The 22,500-nt window shown below is 37.1% G+C and overlaps 1 protein-coding gene across 2 annotated transcripts in view; it reads right to left on the bottom strand.

The window, feature by feature from the left end:
• The window catches only part of MAST2 (microtubule associated serine/threonine kinase 2), a 198,515-nt gene that overhangs the window by 153,036 nt on the left and 22,979 nt on the right, over positions 1–22,500 (bottom strand). For both annotated transcript variants that reach the window (XM_042786371.1, XM_042786372.1), the window contains one exon: positions 19,399–19,541. In XM_042786371.1, coding sequence (XP_042642305.1) covers positions 19,399–19,541 — 143 coding nt within the window. The remainder of the gene's footprint in view (positions 1–19,398; positions 19,542–22,500) is intronic.

Here is a 22,500-nt window from a genome sequence, read left to right as displayed (position 1 = left end):
CACATTCGATACATTATGAAAGGCGGCACACCCACTAATCTTCCATAGAAATGTAAATTTGCTGTCGACAAGGGTGGAGGAAAAAGTTCATTCATCTACAGACCTACAGGTTTCATACTGTACCATAGAACGTATATTCAGAAGAGACACCAGCTTCCAGGCAGAAGCAAGCTCCTTGGCTCAAGCCCCTTCAAAAGCTAACATCTTTGGAAAGGAATCTTCAATTAAACTTTAATATTTACAGATGATGTTGAATTCACTATGTGACCTTTCCTGTTCTGTAGTTAAACTGGCATTAGAACAGAATGGAAACTAGCTTCTCTGATGCTACATTCCAAATACAATACCATTTTTAAAAGAAACACTTTTTTTGATAACAGAGAAGCCTTTTTAGTCCTGAAGAAACATGATTTCTGTTTAGTAAACATTTAGATGACATTACCAAAATCAGGATTCTCTTACTTTATTATAAGACAATCCTCATGCTTTGGAGACATTCAGACTTAAACATCAGCAGTGAATAACTCTAATCAGAATGGCAACAGAACCAAAGTTCAAGGATCCAGTACCAACTCTTGCATGTTCCCCTAATGAAAGGTATTGTTAATTACTGAAAAGTTCATCGAAACAAAACCTGTAGATTCAAGAATCCCACAGGAAACAAATGATGAACTCAGCCTAGGAGCTGTTTTGCCATAGAAAGTGGTTCTATAAAAGCTACAAATTACAGACAGATCTCATATCTCATGCAAGCACACACTGAGAAATACCCCCAAAATTTTACCATACAGAAGATTTCCTCCACTATCCTCTTCAGTTCTTCCACACTCCTGGCTAGCAGCATTCTTCCTGCAGCCTCACCACAGCAGCAGGGGTTCACATATGCATATTTGCCTTCTCTGTAAACTCTTCCCGAACTTTTCTGCTTCTTACTTCATCACTAAGGCCACATTTACATTTGAAGTACAAGCTAGACAATTTTTACATGGAGATAGCACTTCCTTTACAGAGTTAAAGAGTTCTAAGGACAAGAAACTGCAGAGGTATGAGACTATACCAAGCTTTTGCTGTATTTTCCTCTCACTTATATCTATAGAATATTTGTCATTTCAGACATTCAATTCTTCAGAACAAGCACTTGATGCTCCACAAAACAAGGAGCCTCTTTATTACATTAGCATAACATTTACAAATAATTAATTAGACTGTCAAACATACTTATTAGGAAAAAAAGCCATGAAACTTAACAACTGATTTTTCTTTAATTATTCTGCTCAGAACACAGTCTACTTCACTGAATATATTTTTCCAACTTAATCCACATGCAATTCATTTCAATGTACCTTGAATTTTACCTTGGTTTCCAGCTGACATTAAAGTGCTTGGACAAGTCTCCAAAGATTCTACCATTGTGCCTGCTTCCGACCAACATGATATATATTAAGACACTGCCTTTGAAATAAACACTTGAAAATAAGCCAAAACCTTTGGAGTTAGAGGATTTTACTCTCCCCTGAACTCCTTGTCTATACCAGATTAAGCTTACGCTGATATCTAGGGAGATGTCTCACAGCACTTTTTTGCTGATGTATTCTGACATTTTTATTCTTTCTCTTCTGGTCTCAGAAGAAGTTTTGCTATTCATTTCTCACAATTTTGTCACCCCCTTAAAATTCTAGACAAGTTAAAAGCTGTTCATTTTTTATAGATATCCCTTTTCCCCACATTTATCCACAAAACTAGAACAAATACTGAAAGACAGACAAAAGAATAAATTCATTCAGGATGTCAAAGATTCACGGTGCAATGACAAATATTTTCAATTCTTCCTCTTCCCCAGAATCTGTGTCACACCTCCCATTTTTAGGAGTTCTCCTGGTTTTGTTTTTTTTCATTTGAAAGCTATTTTTCCTAAAAAAAAAAAAAAAAAAGCAGATGCATAATAACAACTTGGCAATCTCTCAAACTTTTTTGGTTTTGTTTAACAGAACCTATTACATTTAGTCAGTGGAGAAAAAACAAAAGGCAGTAAGCGATGTTGATTTATGAGACTCAAAGAGTATTTCTCAGAGAAAAAGCATGACATTCATTACTTTAAAAGGTATGTGAAGACAACCTTTTTCCATAAAACTAGCCGGTAAAAAAAAAAAATCATTGCATTTCAAATTAAAATGCAAAAAAAGATATATATTTTACATTTCTTGACAGTTATAGTTCATTTTACTTCAAATTCAATTCTGTGGTGGTTGACCCTGGCTGGATGCCAGGTGCCCACCAAAGTCACTCTATCACTCCTCCTCAGGTGGACAGGGGAGAGAAAATATAATAAAAGGCTCATGGGTTGAGATAACTCACCAATTACTGTCACGGGCAAAACAGACTCAACTTGGGGAAATTAGTTTAATTTATTACCAATCAAATAAGGGTAGCATAACAAGAAATAAAACCTAAACCTTAAGACACCTTCCCCCTACCTATCCTTTATTCCCAGGCTTAACTTTACTCCTGAGTTCTCTACCTCCTCCTGCCTCAGCAGCACTCTTACCCTGCTCCAGCATGGGGTCCCTCCCACAGGAGACAGTCCTCCACAAACTTCTCCAATGTGGGTCCTTCTCAGAGGCTGCAGTTCTTCACAAATTGCTCGGGTGTGGATCCCTCCCACGGGGTGCAGTCCTCCAGGAACAGACTGCTCCAGCAAGGGTCCCCCACGGGGTCACAAGTCCTGCCAGCAAACCTGCTCCCGCGTGGGCTCCTCTCTCCGTGGGCCCACAGGTCCTGCACAGGCTTCCCACGGGGTCACAGCCTCCTTTGAGCATCCACGCTCTGGGGTGGGGTCCTCCCTGGGCTGCCGGTGGAGATCTGCTCCACCACGGACCTCCCCGGGCTGCCGGGCACAGCCTGCCCCACCATGGGCTTCACCACGGGCTGCAGGGGAATCTCACCCTCCTCCTTCACTGACCTTGCTGTCTGCAGAGCTGTTGCTCTCACATTCTCACTCCTCTCTCCAGCTGCAGTTGCTGTCATGCAGCAACTTCTCCCCCTTCTTTAATACATCACCCCAGAGGCGCTACCGCCATCGCTGATGGGCTCGGCCTTGGCCAGCAGCGGGTCTGTCTCGGAGCCGGCTGGTGTTGGCTCCATCAGACATGGGGGAAGCTTCCAGCAGCTCCTCACAGAAGCCGCCCCTGTAGCCCCCCCGGTACCATAACCCTGCCACGCAAACACAATACAAATTTAACCACACAATTCTTAGGCATGACCCTACAATACTGCCATGTGCAGCAACAAACATTTCATAAAAACAAACATGCTTCATTGCAGCAACAATTTGCAATATATGTTCTTTAAAGTGTTCAGACATCCTACTGAATTACTAATATAACACTGATCTTAGCAGTTGAAATCTTTTATTCTTTGTTTAAAAAAAAAAAAAAAAAATCTAAGCTTACCAGAAAAAACTGAAATATTATTTTCATGCATCATTTGAATTGTCACCTGGACTTTTGTCTCAAGAACTGACAGAGAATATCAATGTGTTAATTGAAACAAGCAGTATGTAATCCACAGGACATCTTCAGCATGTTTCCTTCCAAGATCTGACAAAAGCTTTCTCGGAATTTTCAGCACTGGAGTCTAATGCTTCCATTTTCAAGCCAAAAATGTAAACAAAAATCTTACACATTTACATAAGTATGTATTTTCCCAGTAGTATCTTTCCACAGGAATCAGCCAACATTGTGTTTTGAGACCTCAAAAAATAAAATGGGATTATGGTAACATTGTCATGAAAGTGTTGAAAACCCCATCTTTAGAGCTGTATTTTTCTTCATAATTCAAAAGGCCCAGAAATATAAATCCAATCAGAAACCTAGCTCCACGATGGAACATTCTTACTGATGAAGGAGAATGAGCTAGTCGATATAACAAGGCAAAGCTCAATACTCAAAGCTATCATAATTTAAAATTAGACATAATTATCCTTAACAAAACCAGGCACTGTGGAAAGGGGCTTTGGAACAGCTGCTCCTCTTCAATTTAAATGCTCATTTGTTTTACATTGACCTAGAAATCAGTATCCTCCTAACCAAAAGCCAATTAGATAATAGTCTGTCTTTCAAGCTTGTAGAATACTAATTTTTTTAATGTCTTTACTAGTGAAAAGCAAAGAAATAAACTGCAGATGATGCCACAAGTATGATCTGCTCCAACATGCACAACCAAAATGTGACGGTTCCCTCCCCCTGTTTCTGAAAGGTCAGATTTACAGTCCAAGACAGACACTCATCACTTCCTTGTGCTAACCCTTGAGTGCAGTCTCAGCTTGGGACAGCCACAGAACGCTGCAAAGGCAGCACATGGAAAGATCTTCAGTTTGCTGGAGTAGCCATTCCTTCCACAGTAAAAGTAATATGCCAAACTGACAACAGGGAAGCATTAGAAAAAGCCTTTCAAAAGCTGTCCTTCCAACCATGCCCAGAGTTAGGTCACCAACATAAGTGTTCTTGGAAACAGAAGGATGTCAAATTCTTTTGGTACTGCAATATGAAGAAGATGATTCTCAAGCAAGAGAATTAAACACCCAGTTTCCTACAAACTCGAGTTTTTCTCTTTGTCATCTTGCTCCATCCCACAGTCCTTGCAGAGGTAACACCAGCTCTCCTATTTTACCTCCACCCAACTGGAGACAGCACCTCCCCCAGCTAATCGAGAGCTGTCATATTTGAGTGTCTGCCAGTGCTGCCAAGCCACAATAAACAATGAACTGTCTCTCTCTGAGTGAATGTCTCCTACTTGGTTCCAATTCTTATGAAATTGCAATTATAATTATTTTTGACATTTCTTCTTCTTTTCAAGCCTGGATGAAAATGGCCAGTGGCTTGAAAATTACCAGGAAAGGAACAATTGCAGAAACTTTGATTCCCTACCACTGCTCACTGTTTCTGGCACTCATGATCATTTACACCATTACTTTCAATTTTGGTTAAAGTCAATGCCAAAAATACATATTTATCTACAGATCTGTTCCAGCTCTAAAGCAACAAAATGACAATGAGTGCCAGTTTGATTACACTCAAATACAAAGCCATAAGCTTTCTTGGTCTTCTGAGTCTTGGCAGCATCCCTAGAGAAAATTCTTTCCATGAAAGAAGTAGAGCCTTTTCTAAATGCATCAACAAAAGAAGCTTCTCTGAAGACTAGTATCATACCAAGTCTGACAGGATCCAGAAAAAGAAACTAACTAATGAAGGAAACTACATTAGAAAACAGAGAATTCAATTCTACCGAAACATTAGGTCTTCACAGAAGAAACAATCACTGGCAATCACCAGTAGCAATCCACAGTTCCAGCTGAAAAATAATCTGCTAACGCAAAAGGTGGATGGCTTAATATTGAAAGGAACCTTCCAAAATTGCCAAAGTCGTGAAGTAAACAAGCCTATATTGACAGAATGATCTCACAGAAGAACACAAACCTGTACAGCCAAGGTAGAATTCAAGGGAAGGAGAAGGTCTTTCCAGAATAGGTAATGAAGCTGAATTAACATCTGTCTCCTGAGGTTTCCTTCTGAAGCCACTGAAGTAGAAAGCAACTAAATGAAAGCATGAGCTGCAATGGGCAAAACACAAGCACGACAGCAGCAGCACTATTCTAAATATACCTCAAAGTTATCAGACATCAGCATTATCAGTTTATTGTAGCAGTTTGCTCTCTGTCCTGTGCTCCTGAATTTCCCACACTAGCAGCCCCCTCTCCTTCTCCGTACCATCTTCAAACCGTCTTTTGCAACAGGAAGCAGAGGAAAAGTCCAAAAAAGCCCATTCCTACCCAGCCAAACAAGAGCCAAGGAGTAAACAGATTATCCAAGAGGTTCCAGAGCAGATAGGATGATGACAATCCCAGGCAAAATAATTATTTTAATCCTGTATCAGGTTTTCCAATTAAAGAAAAAGTAGAAGTAACATCAGTTGTTGAGATTTTTATGGAAAATTAAGGTTGCAAATAAATCACTGCAATTTCTGAGGAGAGTTCTTATGTGTTTTTGGATGGGGGAGGTGGGAGTCGGGGTATTTAAATTACTGGCTCTACTCAAAGTAAACATGTAGGCACCAGACAGAATGGTTCAGAGCTTTTAACTTGCCTGCAAACTACATTTCTAAAAAATTAATCTTTAGGAAACAGCAAAACTTTCTGGGTTAAGAACCTGCCAGTCAATTGAATTTTTAAAAGTAGCTGTCAGATTAAGAATTGCTATTGAATATGACCATTCTGTGTCAACAGAACAGTCATGCATATAACATTATTCAGCATTTTAATTGATGACCTAGAAATAAATATAAAACCACTGATGACAAACGTACTGTAATAGCAAAGTATAAACAGTGAGGTCAGCACTGTCAGGGTTATCTGAATGACTTGGTAATGCTTCTCTATTCAAATATTGTGTTAATGCAACCAAATGGTAAATTACACTCACAGGAATTAGGGTTCAGGCAACTATAGCATGAAGCGAACATCTGCAGTTCTGTAACTCCACAGATCTCTCCTGGAATGCTTTTTTAAAATATTGGTACCACATTTGCCAGTTTCCAGTCCTCAACTACTGAAACTATTTTAAGCAATTGGCTATTCAGGACAAATAGTAATTCACACATTTCATTCTTCAATTATTTTAAAGATGTGTAATTATCTCCTTTTACTCACTGAATTAACAACCTCTCCTATTCTGTTTTTAACTACTCCGCTTTCCTTTGAACCATTCTTAATTCTTACTCAAGGGGGGGAACACTGCATTTCTCTGCCTTGAAGAAGAGGTTCTTAACTCAGTTTCATGGAGACTTTAAGAATGCAGGTCTCTTAGCTGATGTTTCTTGCTCTTCAACAAGCTTCCTCTTTCTAAATCAGTTCATCTTTTTGAAACTGAGAGCAATTTTAACAGGTTTCTGACTATTTTTAGCTCTGCGTACATATATTCAGCTTCAGCCTTTAGGGTGGCTTTTTGACTTACATTTCGAACCAGAATTGAGCACTGCTAAGGATAAAAGCAATGTTACCTCTCCTCCCATGGGCTCTTTGCTAGAGCTTGATCTGACTTAATGAAAGAGTCACTGAACATGTAAAGTTTACTCTCCTCAAGTCCCGGTGTGGCAGGTGTCCGTCCAGTCTACACATGAGTAACTGAAGTCTCCCAGTAACATTTGATTCTGCGGTGTCCAATCTTCCTCAGCACACTGCACTCAGCATCACCTACCCTTGTCATACAGAGGGCAACAGAGGCCCCAGATTACTACTTCTTAATTAGATCCAAGTTTCAGCGCTTAGGTGGTCTGGGCTACTCACTGACACTTGGCCTGTTTCAAATGGGAGCAGGGAGGAGGGTCTTTAAACATGCAGCACCACCCAGCCACAACCCCAACCTCTTTAACCTTTCCCATCTACTCTGAGGATACAATACTGGGACACAGAACTACATGTAAATGAGACATCCAGTCCTCAGCATAGCCATGTCTGAATTGAGCATTTTATGGGATTAAAGTAATTCGCTGTAAAACATGTAGTAGAAAATGTAATAATTATCCTTACGGGTAGTGAACATTATTATACACTGTCCACTACTCTGAACTGAGGGATTCAACACAGAACAAAAGCTTTTAACAAAAACAATAAGCTCAGTTATGTAGCTTAGGTGAAATGGACTTAAATCCACTTTAGCCATTTTACTCCACACAAAATGGAGTTTAACCAGTCTTTCACTGCTTGCTCCAGAATGTGAAATTGTGATTACCTACTTTTGAACCTCCCAAACTACTGGAGAAGTTTCCTGATGTGCAAGGAAAAATAGCGCTAACAATTACTAATGGTTCCCTATGGCTATTTTCAGATGGAGATTTCATACAGTGCAGGCAAAGCTTGATGATAAAAGCCTTGTTAATAATGGGACAAAAAAGAAATCAGGCAGCAGATGGAAGGGCATGCATCATTAATGTACTTTATTGAAGAAGTTAGGCACCACACCTTTCCCTTGAAATTATTGCAACTTATAGTAAGCCAAGGGGAAGAGCAGCAGTTTACCTTTTGCTTATGGAAAAATAGAGGAATTCAGTAATTAGAACAGTAAAGGATATCTATCACATCATTGTGGAGCCAAGTTTAATGGCCAAGCACCCCTCCAGTTAAATGGGTTTTAATCTATTCCTGACACTTTCCTGGGGAAGCTGATATCACAGATTTGTCTGACAATAATCCACATGTAACAGAGTCCCCCCAAGGTTTTCAACACCTCTCATTTATACAAAGATTTGCTGCCATTTTCTTTTAAATCTAATCTATATATAGCTGATTTCTAAATAACCTTTAGCGTTTAACTTAAAAAAAAAAAAAAAAAAAAAAAAAAAAAAAAAGAGAGAGCAAGAAACATTCCATTCAATTTATTAGAGTGCTCTCTTGGAATTAAGTTGGTATGTGAAATCAAGTGTTTTGTTTGTAGATGTTACCTGATGTTCATGCCAGCCACAAAAAGGTCTGATTTTTTTTCCATTCTACATCTGGTGTAATTCAGCTGTTTCTTAGTCAGCAACATTTTAAACACAGTATGTAAATTACATTGAGAAAATAAACGTCAGCAGGCAAGTAATCATATAGAAAATAAAGAGATGTCATTGTACCACTTTAAACAGCTGCCTATTTAAATCAGGATTGATGATGATGCCTGATCAATATGAATTGACAATGTTGGTGTGGTACTTTTCCTCTCAATTCAGATAGTTCTGCATGTATGCAATATTACAAATTGTTCCTCTTTTCTTTCAAAAGCCTCATCAGTTTATCTTGCAAAATTTATCTACTTATTTCCTTAGCCTATTTTGTTCTAATAAGAATTAAGATTTCTTTGATAAGAAATGCATGCACGTGTTTTAAATTCATAACTCTTTATATTTTACTTTCTTTTGAAATGAATTGATAAGTGGATTTTAAGGCAAAACAACAATAGTCCAAACAAATAGTTATCAACAGATTTAATAATACCCACAAACTTAATTTTACATTGCATACTGTCTATTTGAACAGAGTCAAAGAGCTTGTGAATCAAAAGCCCATGATTCAAAACACTGTTCATTTAACAAAGAGATACTACAGAAATAAAGGTTGTACCACAACTAGTAACTGTATGGTAAGAAGGAGACGTGCAAATTTTGAGCAACAGTGAAACCATAATACAAGACACAACTCTGTAGCTTTCACGGTAAGATTCCCAGACCAGTGGTCCGCAGCCCAAAGAATTTACATTGGAGTGGGATTAAGGAGGTCACAGTAGAAATTTACTCGTGCACAAAGCAGTCTGAATTCACAACTTTTCTGGCTATCATCAAATAATATGAACTAATTTTTACCATGGGGAGGTTTCTTCCCCATTTTCTGGGGGTAAGGGAAGCCACAGAAAGAAATAAACACTTCTGGGAGAGCACAGAAGGGAAAGGAGAGCTTAGGTACATCAGAACAGGAGGGATCTTAAAAGGGATCTAACTCACACTAGAGACAGCACAGAGTGCAAAGCTGCAAACAGGCAAGCAACGTTAGCAGCACTGATGAAATGCAAGCAGTAACGAACATTCTGATCTTTGTCTTCAACCCCTGGATTCCTGACACTGTGACACACGCACTATGTATTTTCCGTGGCAACAGCTCATCCATTAGATGAGATCAATTACCAATATTTAGAAGATTCAAGACACAAATTTGCTAAAAGTAACTCTGCAGACTTAACTATTTGAAACAAATATGTAACAAAGTATCTAACGAAGTTTTTGTGTGTGTGACAAATTTAGTGCATGCAGTGTAACTATGTATAAACAAATCACAGAGCAGTATTCTCTATATTAAAGGGATGCAAATACTGATTTCTAATTTTGAGTGAATACAGAAACCATGTTAGACCTGAAGTTTCAGGTTTTATTTCAACTCCAAAGCAGAGGATTTTAATTCCAAGTTTCACATAATAATTTGTTTTCATAGACAAATTATGAATCCTGTCATAGGAGTTCATCATATCACTACTTTTACTGTCACTATACCATATGACCACATTAAAATAATGAGGTTTGAACATTCATATCTTCAATTAGAGCTCTGTGGCTTCAAGCACTTAAAGAACAAGTGCTGCCATTAACCTAGACCTTACCCCTCAAATATGCATCAAATATATTAACAATGTTACTGAATCATGAGGTCATTGTGAAAATGTAAGTCTCAGTGGATTCCACCACAAAGCAAAATCTTGAGAATTTTAATAGGATATTATTTAAGGTATAAAATTAAAATCTCTCATTAAGTTATATCAACAGCCCATTTAATTTACCAGGCTCAAAAAATATTTTAAAGGTTAGTTTAGGTTAATTACATTTCACATCCTTTTATGACCCTGCACATCTTTCGATCCTCTATTATAAACATTTCCCCCTTGCCAATAACTTAAAGTTCACATTGACACACATTTTTGCATACTCACACTATAGTCTCAACACGACAGCATTTCATATTTGTGATGTACACACTTTTTTTTTCTTTTTTTTTCTAGTGGAAATTGGTCACTGCAATACATAACAAAAGCGAGAAGCACCTTCAGTCAGTTGTTCCACACTATTTACTAATAAATCAGCTTAGGTAAGCTGGTTTGTTTTGAACACATAAGGCACTGTCTCAGCAAATTTTGCACTATACATACTTAGTTGGCCACAATTGCCTTCAGTGAAAAGAATTCTGATCAATCCAAAATGCTACAATACAAGAATTCTCCTCATCTATTCCTATAATAAAAAAAAGCCTTAAAAAAAAAAAAAAAAAAAAAAAAACTTAGACATTATATATTCTAGTCTCTGTTCACAACGGGAAGAACTACAGATAGTGACTCTAAAGCAGGCTTGCTAGCGTAATAGTTATTCTGACTTCATACCTCATGTTCTCATAGCACAAGGACTCTGCTGTTCCTACCAGTGAAAAGTTTAAAAATCACAATTCCTGCAGAAATGCTCAGGTTAGCAATAACAACATAGTCAAGCCAGGTAAGAGATCAAGGTATTCCCTGGCTTTTGAACAACTGACTTTAAATATCTTTAACAGAATCAGAAATAAGAGAATGGCAAAGACACAATATATACAGCGACTGCAGGAATAAGTTATTTCATAGCACTGTCCATTTGAGCTTCAAACACTTTTCAAGCATTAATAAACTGAGCTTTACAGAAGGTCTGAGAGATACACTTTACTCCCAGTTCTCCTGATGACCAAATGACTTAACCTCTCTGTATCTTGGTTTATCAAAGTTCAGATATCAGGATTGTTGTGTAAGTTTCACTTACAAGGCTACATTTATCTCTGCCAAAAGATTTCACCTCTCCCTCTCTAGTAATCTCAAGATAATAAGGATTTTTAGATTAATTCTTAGGAAAGATTCTGAGCTGCAGCTGTTCAGAGGTGAAGTGCGTAACCACTGCATTCCCACTTTCCTCTACATGGTAAAATACGCATTCGCTTGGAGCTGAAACTCTCTGGATGGCTGGAAAGACACACTTGCATGGCTTGGAAAAAACAGAAAGATACAATATAGGAAAACATACCAAACAAAAACCAGCAGTCAAACGTGAAAGATTATGCTACTAATTTCTAAAGAATCTCCAAAGCTTTTGCTTAGTTGAAGAGTTACAGAGGATTTTTATAGATGTCCTAAGGCTCAAAACAGTTTTCATTACTAGAACAAAGTAGTTTGAAACTTAAGCAAACAAACTATTTCATGTTCAAAAACTGATACTCCTATTATCATATGCTTGGAAACAGTTACCAAAAGCGTTACCAGAGAGTGCAGCCATGTTAAAATACTAAATGCAGACATCTTAACATTGCCTTTCTGTGGAAATACCTGCCAAAACCCACCAAAATAAAACAGCCAATTTTTTACTATTTTAAATTAAAATCCAGAATTTTTGTTTTCTACATCAGTATGTTTTTATACAAAGGTCAATAAGAACCAGAGAACAACACTCTCCTGGAACAAAGCCTCACTCCGTGACAACATGTGTTCAAGACAGTCTGAATAATTATTTATATTTTATCTTAACTTCTCCACAGCTCCTCAAGTAATTTTCCATGCATACTACATCAGTTTCTCACTTTATACCTACAACAGTGCTGCTGTCAGTAAAAGAACTGACTGCATGTGCCAAAAATCAATTCAACATATTCATAGACAAAAAAATAACACGCAGCATCTGAAGATAATGAGAACTGCAATCATTCAAACTGACAGTCTAGTGCCTAACAATTATCACAAGGCAAGTTTTATGAATTTATATTTCCTATGATGACGAGCCTCAGGTTACACAGAAGGGTGTTCAAATTTTCTTTCAAGTATGAAACTCCTTTGAGTCAATGAGTCCACTCCAAAACGGAATTCACTTAAGTGAGTAAAAAGATGCTGACTGTGTTTAATATATAGCACTTATTACTTAAATTCTGTACTAAAGCTGTATTTATCACAATTATTTGCTGTTCTTTACACAAATATACTTTAATTACTCAAAGAGAAGTCTACTAGTGAAAAACTTATCAGGACTATCAGTTTTGAATGCCATTGTGAAGCACGTGTCCCAAACACATCATGAAAACACACAGAATTATAGCATATGCATTTTAGTTTTCCTACCAGAGATACCTTAAAGCTGTGACAAAGATAGGTCTCTGCAAGCACTCTAAACACTGCTCAATGATCAGAATTTTGCTCAGAATAAATACATTCAAAGAAGTTCTTCTGCTTTTTGCTTACAATATCCTTTTCTTCGCAAAGGCCTTTTTCTCTATTGTTCTGCATTATCACATCCAAATTCCTTGTTCGTTCAAGTTTTGTCATTCAGCTCATGCTAATACACACAACCTTGTGTCTAGATCTTGCTCCCTACCTCTTCCTCAAACCCAGTCCCTTCAAACAAACACAGGCTTGGACACTGCTTTAGTTCTTCAAACAACATTCCTCTTCTATCTCCTTATAGCCACATCTTCCAAAACTGATGACATACCCAAACTCTCAAAGGTTCACCCATAGACTCTGCAGCGTAAGTAAACACAAATTTTAAATCAGTAAGCATAAATTTAGACTTCACATGGTCTTAATTTGGAAACCCACTTACCACCCATCTCAGGTTATAATTACAACTGCTATTTTAAAATGCAGTTTCCATTACTTCATACAGTAATAAAATCCATTCATTCATATAACCATAGTTTCTGCTATCTTCTGCTTTTCTAACAACATAAAAATATGAAACTCTACTTGTACAGTCAAGTATTGTAAGTTCTCTACTCCCTGAAACAATTTATGGTCTTCATCAGTTATAACTTTATTATCATTAGACAAAACTATTTTCATCTGCACTCAGCAACATTTAAATAGTCAACATGTTACCACCTAAAATATAAACTAAAAGGAAGGTTATCTATGACAAAATATTTTGAGAAAAGAGCAGCTGTGTGTTTCAGGGCACACAAATGTAAATGAAGTTTTCTCATCAGATTCAAATGTCTGCTTCTGTAATAAGCACCCAGTAAATCAGCAGTAGGTAGCTGTATGCACAACTGGCATTAATGATTTGTCCCACAACTAGTATTGTATTTTTAATAAAAAAACAGAGATAACATCTAATTCTTTTGTGAGGTGGTAGAAGTCTAAGCTCTATGTACTTACCTCACTGCCAGCATACATATCAAGCAAAAAGGTGGAGAGTGCAGTGGAAGATCAGCTATTGTGCTTTGTAAACTAATGTTTAATTTGCTAGTCAGATACCTGCTAGTCACTATGAACTCCATTCCTTCCAAGACTTTATCACTTTGAGATTAACAACCACTACGCAGATGTCTGCATAAAGCACAGATCCTAAATAATAAACAGTAAATCCATTAAAGCACTAGGGGCTAAGTAGGAGACCCAGAAATAGAATTTTCTTTCATAACTATGAGGAGTTTTGAAGCAGAATATAGAGAAGTTTGAACTTCTAGTTCCACTGCACTTCATCGGGCCTTTTGAATTACTAATCTCTGTACTGAACTGACAATCAACACAGAATTAAGTTCTCCTTGAATTACACTCTACTAGAAAACACCTCTAGCTCTTCTTTACGTTGGCCCTGTAGCAATGGTGTCATTTTGTGTTGAAAACACAGTTCGCTATACTGAGACCTCCAGTACTCCAGCACCACCTAGCAGGCCATAGACCAAAACACAATTAGGCAACACAGCCTCTGAACCAATAATTGAAAACAATGATTTATATAATTAGCTCCAAAGAGTATTTTTTTAAATAATCTTATTTTATCCAAAACTATCCCAACCATCATCTCTCTGTTACCAGAAAATGAATGTTGCAAACCACTGTATAGTATTAAAATATGAATCTAATTCATACTTCAGCTAAAGAAAAGGCCAGGTTATTAGCAAGTTGTTACTGTGGAACACGATCCCAGAAATAACATGCTTGTACTGTAAAACCATTAACCATTACCAGGATCTCTAAAAACGTTTTAACAAAAACTCAGTTGGATCTCGGAGTGACTAGTTTCTGCCAGTGGCCAGAGGCCCACCGGCAGGTGGCAGGCAGCACCGCAGCTCCTCAGCAGCCTTCCTGAAAACTAGCAATGGAATTTAGCCTTCACATGAATTTAAAAGAGAATTACCTAAATTGTCTCACCCACAAGCCCAAATCTGTTGCCAGCTAGCCACTCTTCCTGGTAGATAGGAATGATACAGATCTGAAGTACGTCCTGTTGTAATGAAGAGCAACCTGCTCAGGAGAAATACACTATTACGAGAAGTTTATATATTAGGTACAACTGATTCTATTCCTAATATATCAAAAATGAAATTTAAAAAAAAAAAGAGTAAAAATGTAGAAAATAAATAGTAAATATTTTCTCCTACATCTAAAAAGCATACCCCAACTTGGACATCAAACATAACATGCCACAGTGTGAAGTCTCTCTCAGTAACCAGGTTTTCAATACACACTTCCTTGCAAAGCCAAGGACCCACCATGACAAGGATGACCATTTCCTCCATTCCACTCAATATTGTCCAACCCGTACAGCTTTGGGGAACTAAACCTTCAGAATAAATCAGGCTGAATGAGCAGCATCACTGGCTTGGTGTTATACAACACAGGAATTTCTTCAGCATGTTAGTAATTTCAAGTCTTAACATTTGAGCCCCTCTATCCTCCAGATCATCATTCAAAATCTGAGAGGTTTTCTTTTTTAACTGCTTCTTCTAGAAGATGACCAGGGAAAGGTGAACTTTCTGGCACTCTCTACAACAGCAAAGAAACACAGTTGCCTCATTTTGGTTTTACTATTATCTTACAAAGTAAATATAAAACTGTAAATCATTTGAAATTACTCTCTGAAGAGGAAACTGACCCTACAAGGAAATCTTGCAAGTCTGGCATTGGAGGATTAACAGAGCACCAACTGCTTAGTCAGCAGACTTCATCTCAAGATGAAGAAACGGCTCTGACCATGTACCATGTGGTACAGCATAGAAAGAAGAAAGTTGGCACTGAAGAGAGAACTGCAACCAAGCAGCTACAACCCTCAACGTCATTTTCAAAAACAATGTTCAGTTTTTTAGTTCAAGGAGTACAGCAAGTTTCAGTTCAGTACTGGGAGCACTTTAGAAAACTGGAGTTTGTAAGTATTTAAAAAAAAAAAAAAATCAAAAATAAAGGTTCAAAATCTCTTTCACAAAAGTATCTAATCTTCCACCAATAGGCTTTTTCAAATGTTTTCCCATTACCACAGTTGGCAGAAGGAACATGCATGATTTCTTATTCCTGGAACATCTCAAACTTTTCCAGGCATCAGACAGTGAGCAATGCCTGTAAGATGTAGTCCTAATTAATGGGTAGCACATTGTCAGACGTTTCTTTTACAAAACACTGGAGACAGTGCTTGAGATGATCTCTATGTAGGGTGAGGGGGTGGGACACACACAAAAAAACCCACATCTCTCTCCACAAATGTAAATACATATTCACTATTAGTGCAGTGCTCCAGGGAGCAACCTGTCCTTAACAAGAAACATGAGCGGGAAAAAATCATCCCTTGCCTACCCATAAATGATCCAGCCCTGGAATATTAACACCTTACAGCATTGCTTCTGGCAACCAATTTCATTCACATTGAGTTTTGTCAAAACAAGTATTTGCAAGAAACATAGTTCCAGTCTACAACAATCTACAACAATCAAAACCTTCTTTTCACAAGCTCTTCTCCTTTTCTGAAATTAACAAACCATGATGCTCTACAGGCCTTTCTTCATAAGAGAATGTGTCCATATTCCTGATCATTCACATCAGCTGCCTTCAAAACACAGTCCAAGTTCTAACTGTATAACAGGATGTCTGCAGGTCAAGATTTCAGATAAACAAACCCCCAAAGTAAGTCATAAGAGATTTTCCACATTATTATCCTTCTGTTCCTTATACACACCATTTATACACACTCCCTGAGCCCCGAGTTTTTACTATATTTGGGTCTTGAGAGCAGAAAACACCAAGATGCCCACAACAATGCTTTATGTCTTTTTTGTCTGATTACTTCCTTGGCTATTTTAGGGACTTAAAAGGATGCTCTCCACCAAAACCCAATCTATTATGACCAAAGCCATCTTTCTTAAGACTAGATGATCAACTGAAGGTCATCCTCTGAAATCCTCACGTACATTTAGAAGGCACACAGATCAGACCAACGTCTATCATTCCACAATGACAGCACTCAGCATTCAGTCTGCCCTGGCTTCTTTCTCAAGTCAAGGATCTAGTGGCAACTGCTGTGCAGACACATTAATCCAGACTATCTAACACGTATGAGCTGAAAGATTCTGTCTAACAATACGTTGTGCTTATGTAGGTTAGCATGTTAGAATTTGATGTATTTCCAGTTCTGGAGTTGTTGCTGATAAGCAGCCTAGCTATCAGTCTTGTTTCAGAAGCTGCAAACTCATTTCTACAGATTTGCTATGTTTATTTTTTTGCTTTGCAAACACTTCCAAAATTCAGAAGAACTAAATTTAAGAACAGCAAACAATCTGTAGAATTAGTAGTGGTTAGAAAGTGAAAAAACACATTACTTAATGCCAGCAAAGCAATTTAACAAAGGTAAATCCACTGATACCTACCGTGCCAAAAAGAGGGAGCAGAAACAGTGCACATAGCTCTGAGTATTCTGGCTTTCCCATACCAGACTCTCACTTCTCTCTAGCTATCCGTCCATTGTATTGTAACAAATAATAAAACAGTGAAATGCTTTAGCAATCAAGGCTGGCATATTAAAATGACACTTTGCATTACTGAACCTACTCATCTCTTAATAGAGCTACTCTTCAAAGGAGATTAATTATACTGGCAAGAGACCTTTTGCTATTCTAATTTGTGAAACTTTTTTCAATACCACAAGCATATTAAAACAGCTGCAAACATGTAACTTGCTCCAAGATCCCAGGACTCACTCAATTAAGCGTTCATCTTGTGACTGGTTCTTTAGTCATTGCTTTAGAAACCCACTTCTACATAAGATTTCTTAATTTCTCAGCTTAATTAGCTGCAAATATAATTAACATGCAGCCCACCACAGAGTATACAGAGACAGGAAAGTGACCATATACTTTAGTACCTAACACCATCACAGAGGGACAAATACTGGATATATAGCTGAATTTTTCCGCTTTAGTTAGAAAGCAGAGAATTTTAAATTATTTTAAAATAAGTTATAGGCATTGCGTTTCATATCAGAACATTTGATAGACAGCACAAACACTGCCATGACAAACTGAAAATACATCATGTTAGTAATATGCCAAATTGTAACACACAAACACATCTGCAGCTTGCTGAATTGTACACAGATGTTAAGCAACAAAATAGTATTCCAAATTAAATATCTGAGAACTAATGCTTTGTTTTAAAGCACAGTTATTTTCATTAACTGAAGCTATGAAGCTTCAAGGCATTTGCCTGCCTCTAGGGAATAGGCCTGTATTTTAACACAGTACTTTTTTTAATCCTCATCAGATAAATACTTGCATGCCAAGTTCACGTGAGCATTTTCCCTTTCTGTTGATACAGTCAAATTATAACCACTGCTAAGAACAGAAATTTAAGGCAAACACTGAACAGGCACCAAACTAAGACACAATGTAATTAAATCAAATCAGAAGAATTTCAGTATAGCAGCATGTCTCAAAATGCTAAGTCTACAAATACTAATTGTGAAATCAAAATTAGTGGTAACACAATCGCATGGCTCTTTGAACTTTAAAGATTTAAGCTTCTTTTCATAGCCTGGTGGTCCCAAACTCTCTAGGATCCCCCCCAAAAATTCTAAGGACTAACAAGATAAGGGCTATATCCAACATATACCCTTTTACTTAAGGGGTCATTGCTTCTAAACAGTCTTACAATGTAATATAAATTTACTCATTTACTTGAAGTTCTATAAATGAGTGCACACCAAAATTTCCTCATTTGAGTAAAACCTGTTATACAGGCAACTCTATGGAAGTTCGGCAAAAAGGGTTAGCTTTGCTTTTAGTCTACTATTTAGCAACAATTTCTGTTGCATATACAACTGCTCACAGATAACTGTCTCTTGCTACTCTTATATTTTTCTCCTCCTTGCACTTCAGTGATATTAAATATTTAGAGGTAATAAGGAACATCTATAAACAAAATGTATGTTCGTTTCAGTCTGCAATTCAGTCTTGACAAAAGCCATCTGAGTGTCCCCGCCATACAGAATACTCTCTTCTTAGAAAATGTTAATTTAACAGATGCAACGTTCTTCAAAAATACATCCACTTTACCAAAACCATTTGATTTGACAGAAACCACACAGAAGAGATGTCAGTTCCAGCTCTTCAATTCCTTGGACAGTTATCCCTTTCAGCTTCATCCCTCTAACTGCTCTCTAGGGAAGCAGGCAGAGGTAGCTATTCAGAAAGCTGTTTCCCAATTAAATTTGGTTTAAATGATCATGTTCCCATGCTCACATCTCCCTAGACTTCCAGAGATATTTTCTTTCAGGTATCAGGCAGCTTAAGTAGCACTGAGGAGTGTCCCAAAAAATAAATTATTCCTCACATAAACATTTTTTTTTCCTTTTTTTTTTTTTTTTTTTTTCTCCTCAAAAGCAGGATGATCATATTCTCTTCCTAATTCACCCTCTATACTAAAAAGGGCCCACAGGATCAAACTGCTGCATTCACTGAGCAGGAGCAAGGAAAACAAGGTAAAAACTAAAGCACAAGATCACATTGCTTTTTATTTATAGCACAAAATCATTATGAGTATTCCCAGACTCACTCACCAAACCAGCAGTAAGTGAAGGAGCAGACTGTCCTAGAGATTGATTTCTCATGCGGACCAGGTTTGAGGTATCTCCAGGTGGCTGCCATATCGTCTGTCCCACTCCACTATGGACACTATTTGATAAAGGAAGTAGCTGTTTTCCTTTAAAAACAAAATCAAAATACCATCAGCTTGTTTTTTAAAAAGTTTGCAAGTTCACAATACAATGCTGAAAAAATACTGCATGTAGAGAAAAAGCCTTTAATAAAAAAAGCAATTTAAAGATTTTGATAGGTTAGAACTTGTAAGAGCATACTACCTGTGAATATGTTTGATAACTAAGTATTTTAAAAAAAACTAGTTTATATTACGAGGTAATGGGTAAATCCAAAACCTTGTAGAAACAGACTTCTATCACTTTATACCTTTCTATACTTGACACAGCTTAAAAAGGAAACAATATTTGCTGTTAATTAAACAATATATTGCCCTATAGAGAGGCAGTGTTAACGTTAAAAAATATACTTAAGAGATTTTGCAAGTTCTTGTGAAAATGCATTCATAACTGTAAAATGTTACCTCTTCTAAATAGCTTAGCCATCTAGACTTCTCCACTTTCTCCTACTATTGAAACATTCAGCAGTAGATTACATGCAGCTGTGTATGTTCAAACATTGTTTTGCTTTGAACCATGGATGGATATTTTGCTCAAAAAATTTCACTCTTCAGCAATATCATATTATCTTAAAAGCAATACATTTTGTAGCTTTCCCAAGTCTCCCTTGTATCTGATTGATTAATGTAGATGCTAATCTCCCATTCTACATACACTGTGAGTAGTCCCTATCTCAACAAGTTCGCACCACTGTACTTTACTACAGGAAATACCGTAATCATAGTCAATATAACACTCTTTTTTGAAAAATGTCAAGTAGTAAATTTCCACAATGAGACAGAACCAAAGTCAAAGTAGGCCATATTTTGACTCCATCAAGCTTGACAGTTTCCTTTCATGTACAACTTCATTTACAAAAAAAAAGAGAAGAAAGATAGTCTTATGGTTAAAAACACGTAAGTGAAAAAGTCTGTAAATCTGGGTTCCATTATTAGCTTCCAGATGAGTTCCTCTGTAACTCTGGTCAGTCGACCTCTGTACTTCAGTTTTACCATCTGCAAAATGGGAGTGAATAATACTTTTTTTCCTTAAAATTAAGTCTGTCAGACTAAATTACACACATCTCTTCTCAAGCATAGTGAAGATAGTTGCATTCAACAGATTATTACATGCTCAGATACTACAACAGGAATCAAAGGGGACCAAGACATTTGTTGCAGTAAGTAGCAAGAAGTCTACATCTTTAATCACATATACTATAGAAAAACGCCTTTTTTTCATCAGAGAGAGCAAGGTATTTTACAAATTCAACTTCACATTAGAATTAGATGTGATATATCACATTCATAACATAAAGGCAGCTACAATATTTGGAAGACTGTCACATAATGTGATTAGCCATGATGCTGGGGGGGGAGACGGGAGGGAGAGAGAGGACAAGGAGTGGGAGTGATGTCTTTTTTTTTTTTTTTTTCCCTTCTTAAAAAAAAATTGTTTATGTTAACTTTCTGCTCAAGTTAATGGCCAAGTACACATTAATAGAATGAGTCAAAGTGTGTGAGAGATAAGAAGGCTCAGCTTTGGCTAGCAAACAGAGACACAGCATATTAGTACCTTTTTCTGAGTCCCACTCAAGCTGCTTACAGCTGTGGACATGATTTTCATGGTTTGATCATTTTCATGATTATGTGTAAATACAAAGACTCCTCTTGTCTGCAGAGATCTAAAACTACAGAAACATACATTACTGTGTTTATCTCAGTAAAGCACTAACAGAGATATCCTATAATAGCAATTCAAACCATACAATTATCTAACAGTTTGAACTGCCACTGCTTGAGAGCAATAAAAACATTATTTAAATCTCCATAAGTATCAATATATGCTTTTAGTTCCACAAAATCTGAATCCATGAAGACAGAATTCCATCGAGTCAAATCTAGGCCAACCAGTTTGCACGCACAATTATCTAGACACTTTAAACTTATTTTTCACTTCTGCTGCAAAAATAAGGTGGCATTATTATTGAGATAGAGAATGAAGCTAAAACCTTTCCCTGACATGCCTCAAGTCCTACATACATTCCAAACACTCACATTTAAAATATATCTAAACGTCTACATTTTCTTTATCCAGTTGAGTCAAACTGATCTTCCTGGGGCTATGTTCCCCTTCCTAAATCAGGCTATAGTGAAAAGTCATTAAGATGAAGCAACAAGTTCTGGAGAACATTATAATTTCAGAACAGAAAATTTACAAGAATGTTATCTCCAAACACAAAAAATATTTTTAAAAACAAAACTTCTCCAGTTTTCCTGCTTCCTCTCATTTACTTTTCTTTTCTTACTTCTACTCAAGCAAAAAAATAACCACCAAAACCAAACAAACTACAGTACTACCTTTGGCCATTGTAATCAGCCAAGAGCTATGTAGTTAATAAACTTCTGTTCTCCTCTAGCAATTAACTTACATTAGAGAACAAACTTACATTATGAATGTTTCCATTTTTCAGAAACAAGCCACTTATTACAAATAAAACATTAAGACAAGGCCAACTCAAAATGTGCATACTTCACTGCTTATTTAATTCTATTACACCTAGCACCTCAATCATTAAAATATTTATCTTCCTCTGATAAAAGACAGAGGAACCAGGACTGGATGTATTTTCACAATCATTTAAGTCAAGACCATGCTGCTACCAAAATGGGTGGTTTCACCCTCTTCCCCTCCCACCTGACAGTTTCCAACCCTTCTTGTTCTTACACTAACATGCAAATAGGCAAAGTCAGCCTAATTAGGGAGGAAATGGGCTGCAAGTTAACCCTGCAGAACAACAGTGGTATTCAGGCAGATCAGCTGTTTCATTCCAGACTGATCATGCAGCTCTATATGTTCTAATTCCAGCATCACAGACTTTGATATCAGCTTTAAACAATTGTGAAACCATCCCCTAGCCCACATACCAAGTCTTTGAAAAAGAAAACTAGGGAGCATAGTCCTCCA

The sequence above is a fragment of the Tyto alba genome, unplaced genomic scaffold (assembly GCF_018691265.1).
Source record: "Tyto alba isolate M040663 unplaced genomic scaffold, T.alba_DEE_v4.0 Super-Scaffold_1000006, whole genome shotgun sequence".
Classification (NCBI taxonomy): Eukaryota; Metazoa; Chordata; class Aves; order Strigiformes; family Tytonidae; genus Tyto; species Tyto alba.
The sequence above is the reverse complement of the archived record's forward strand: the minus strand, read 5'-3'. Positions and strand labels throughout refer to the sequence as shown.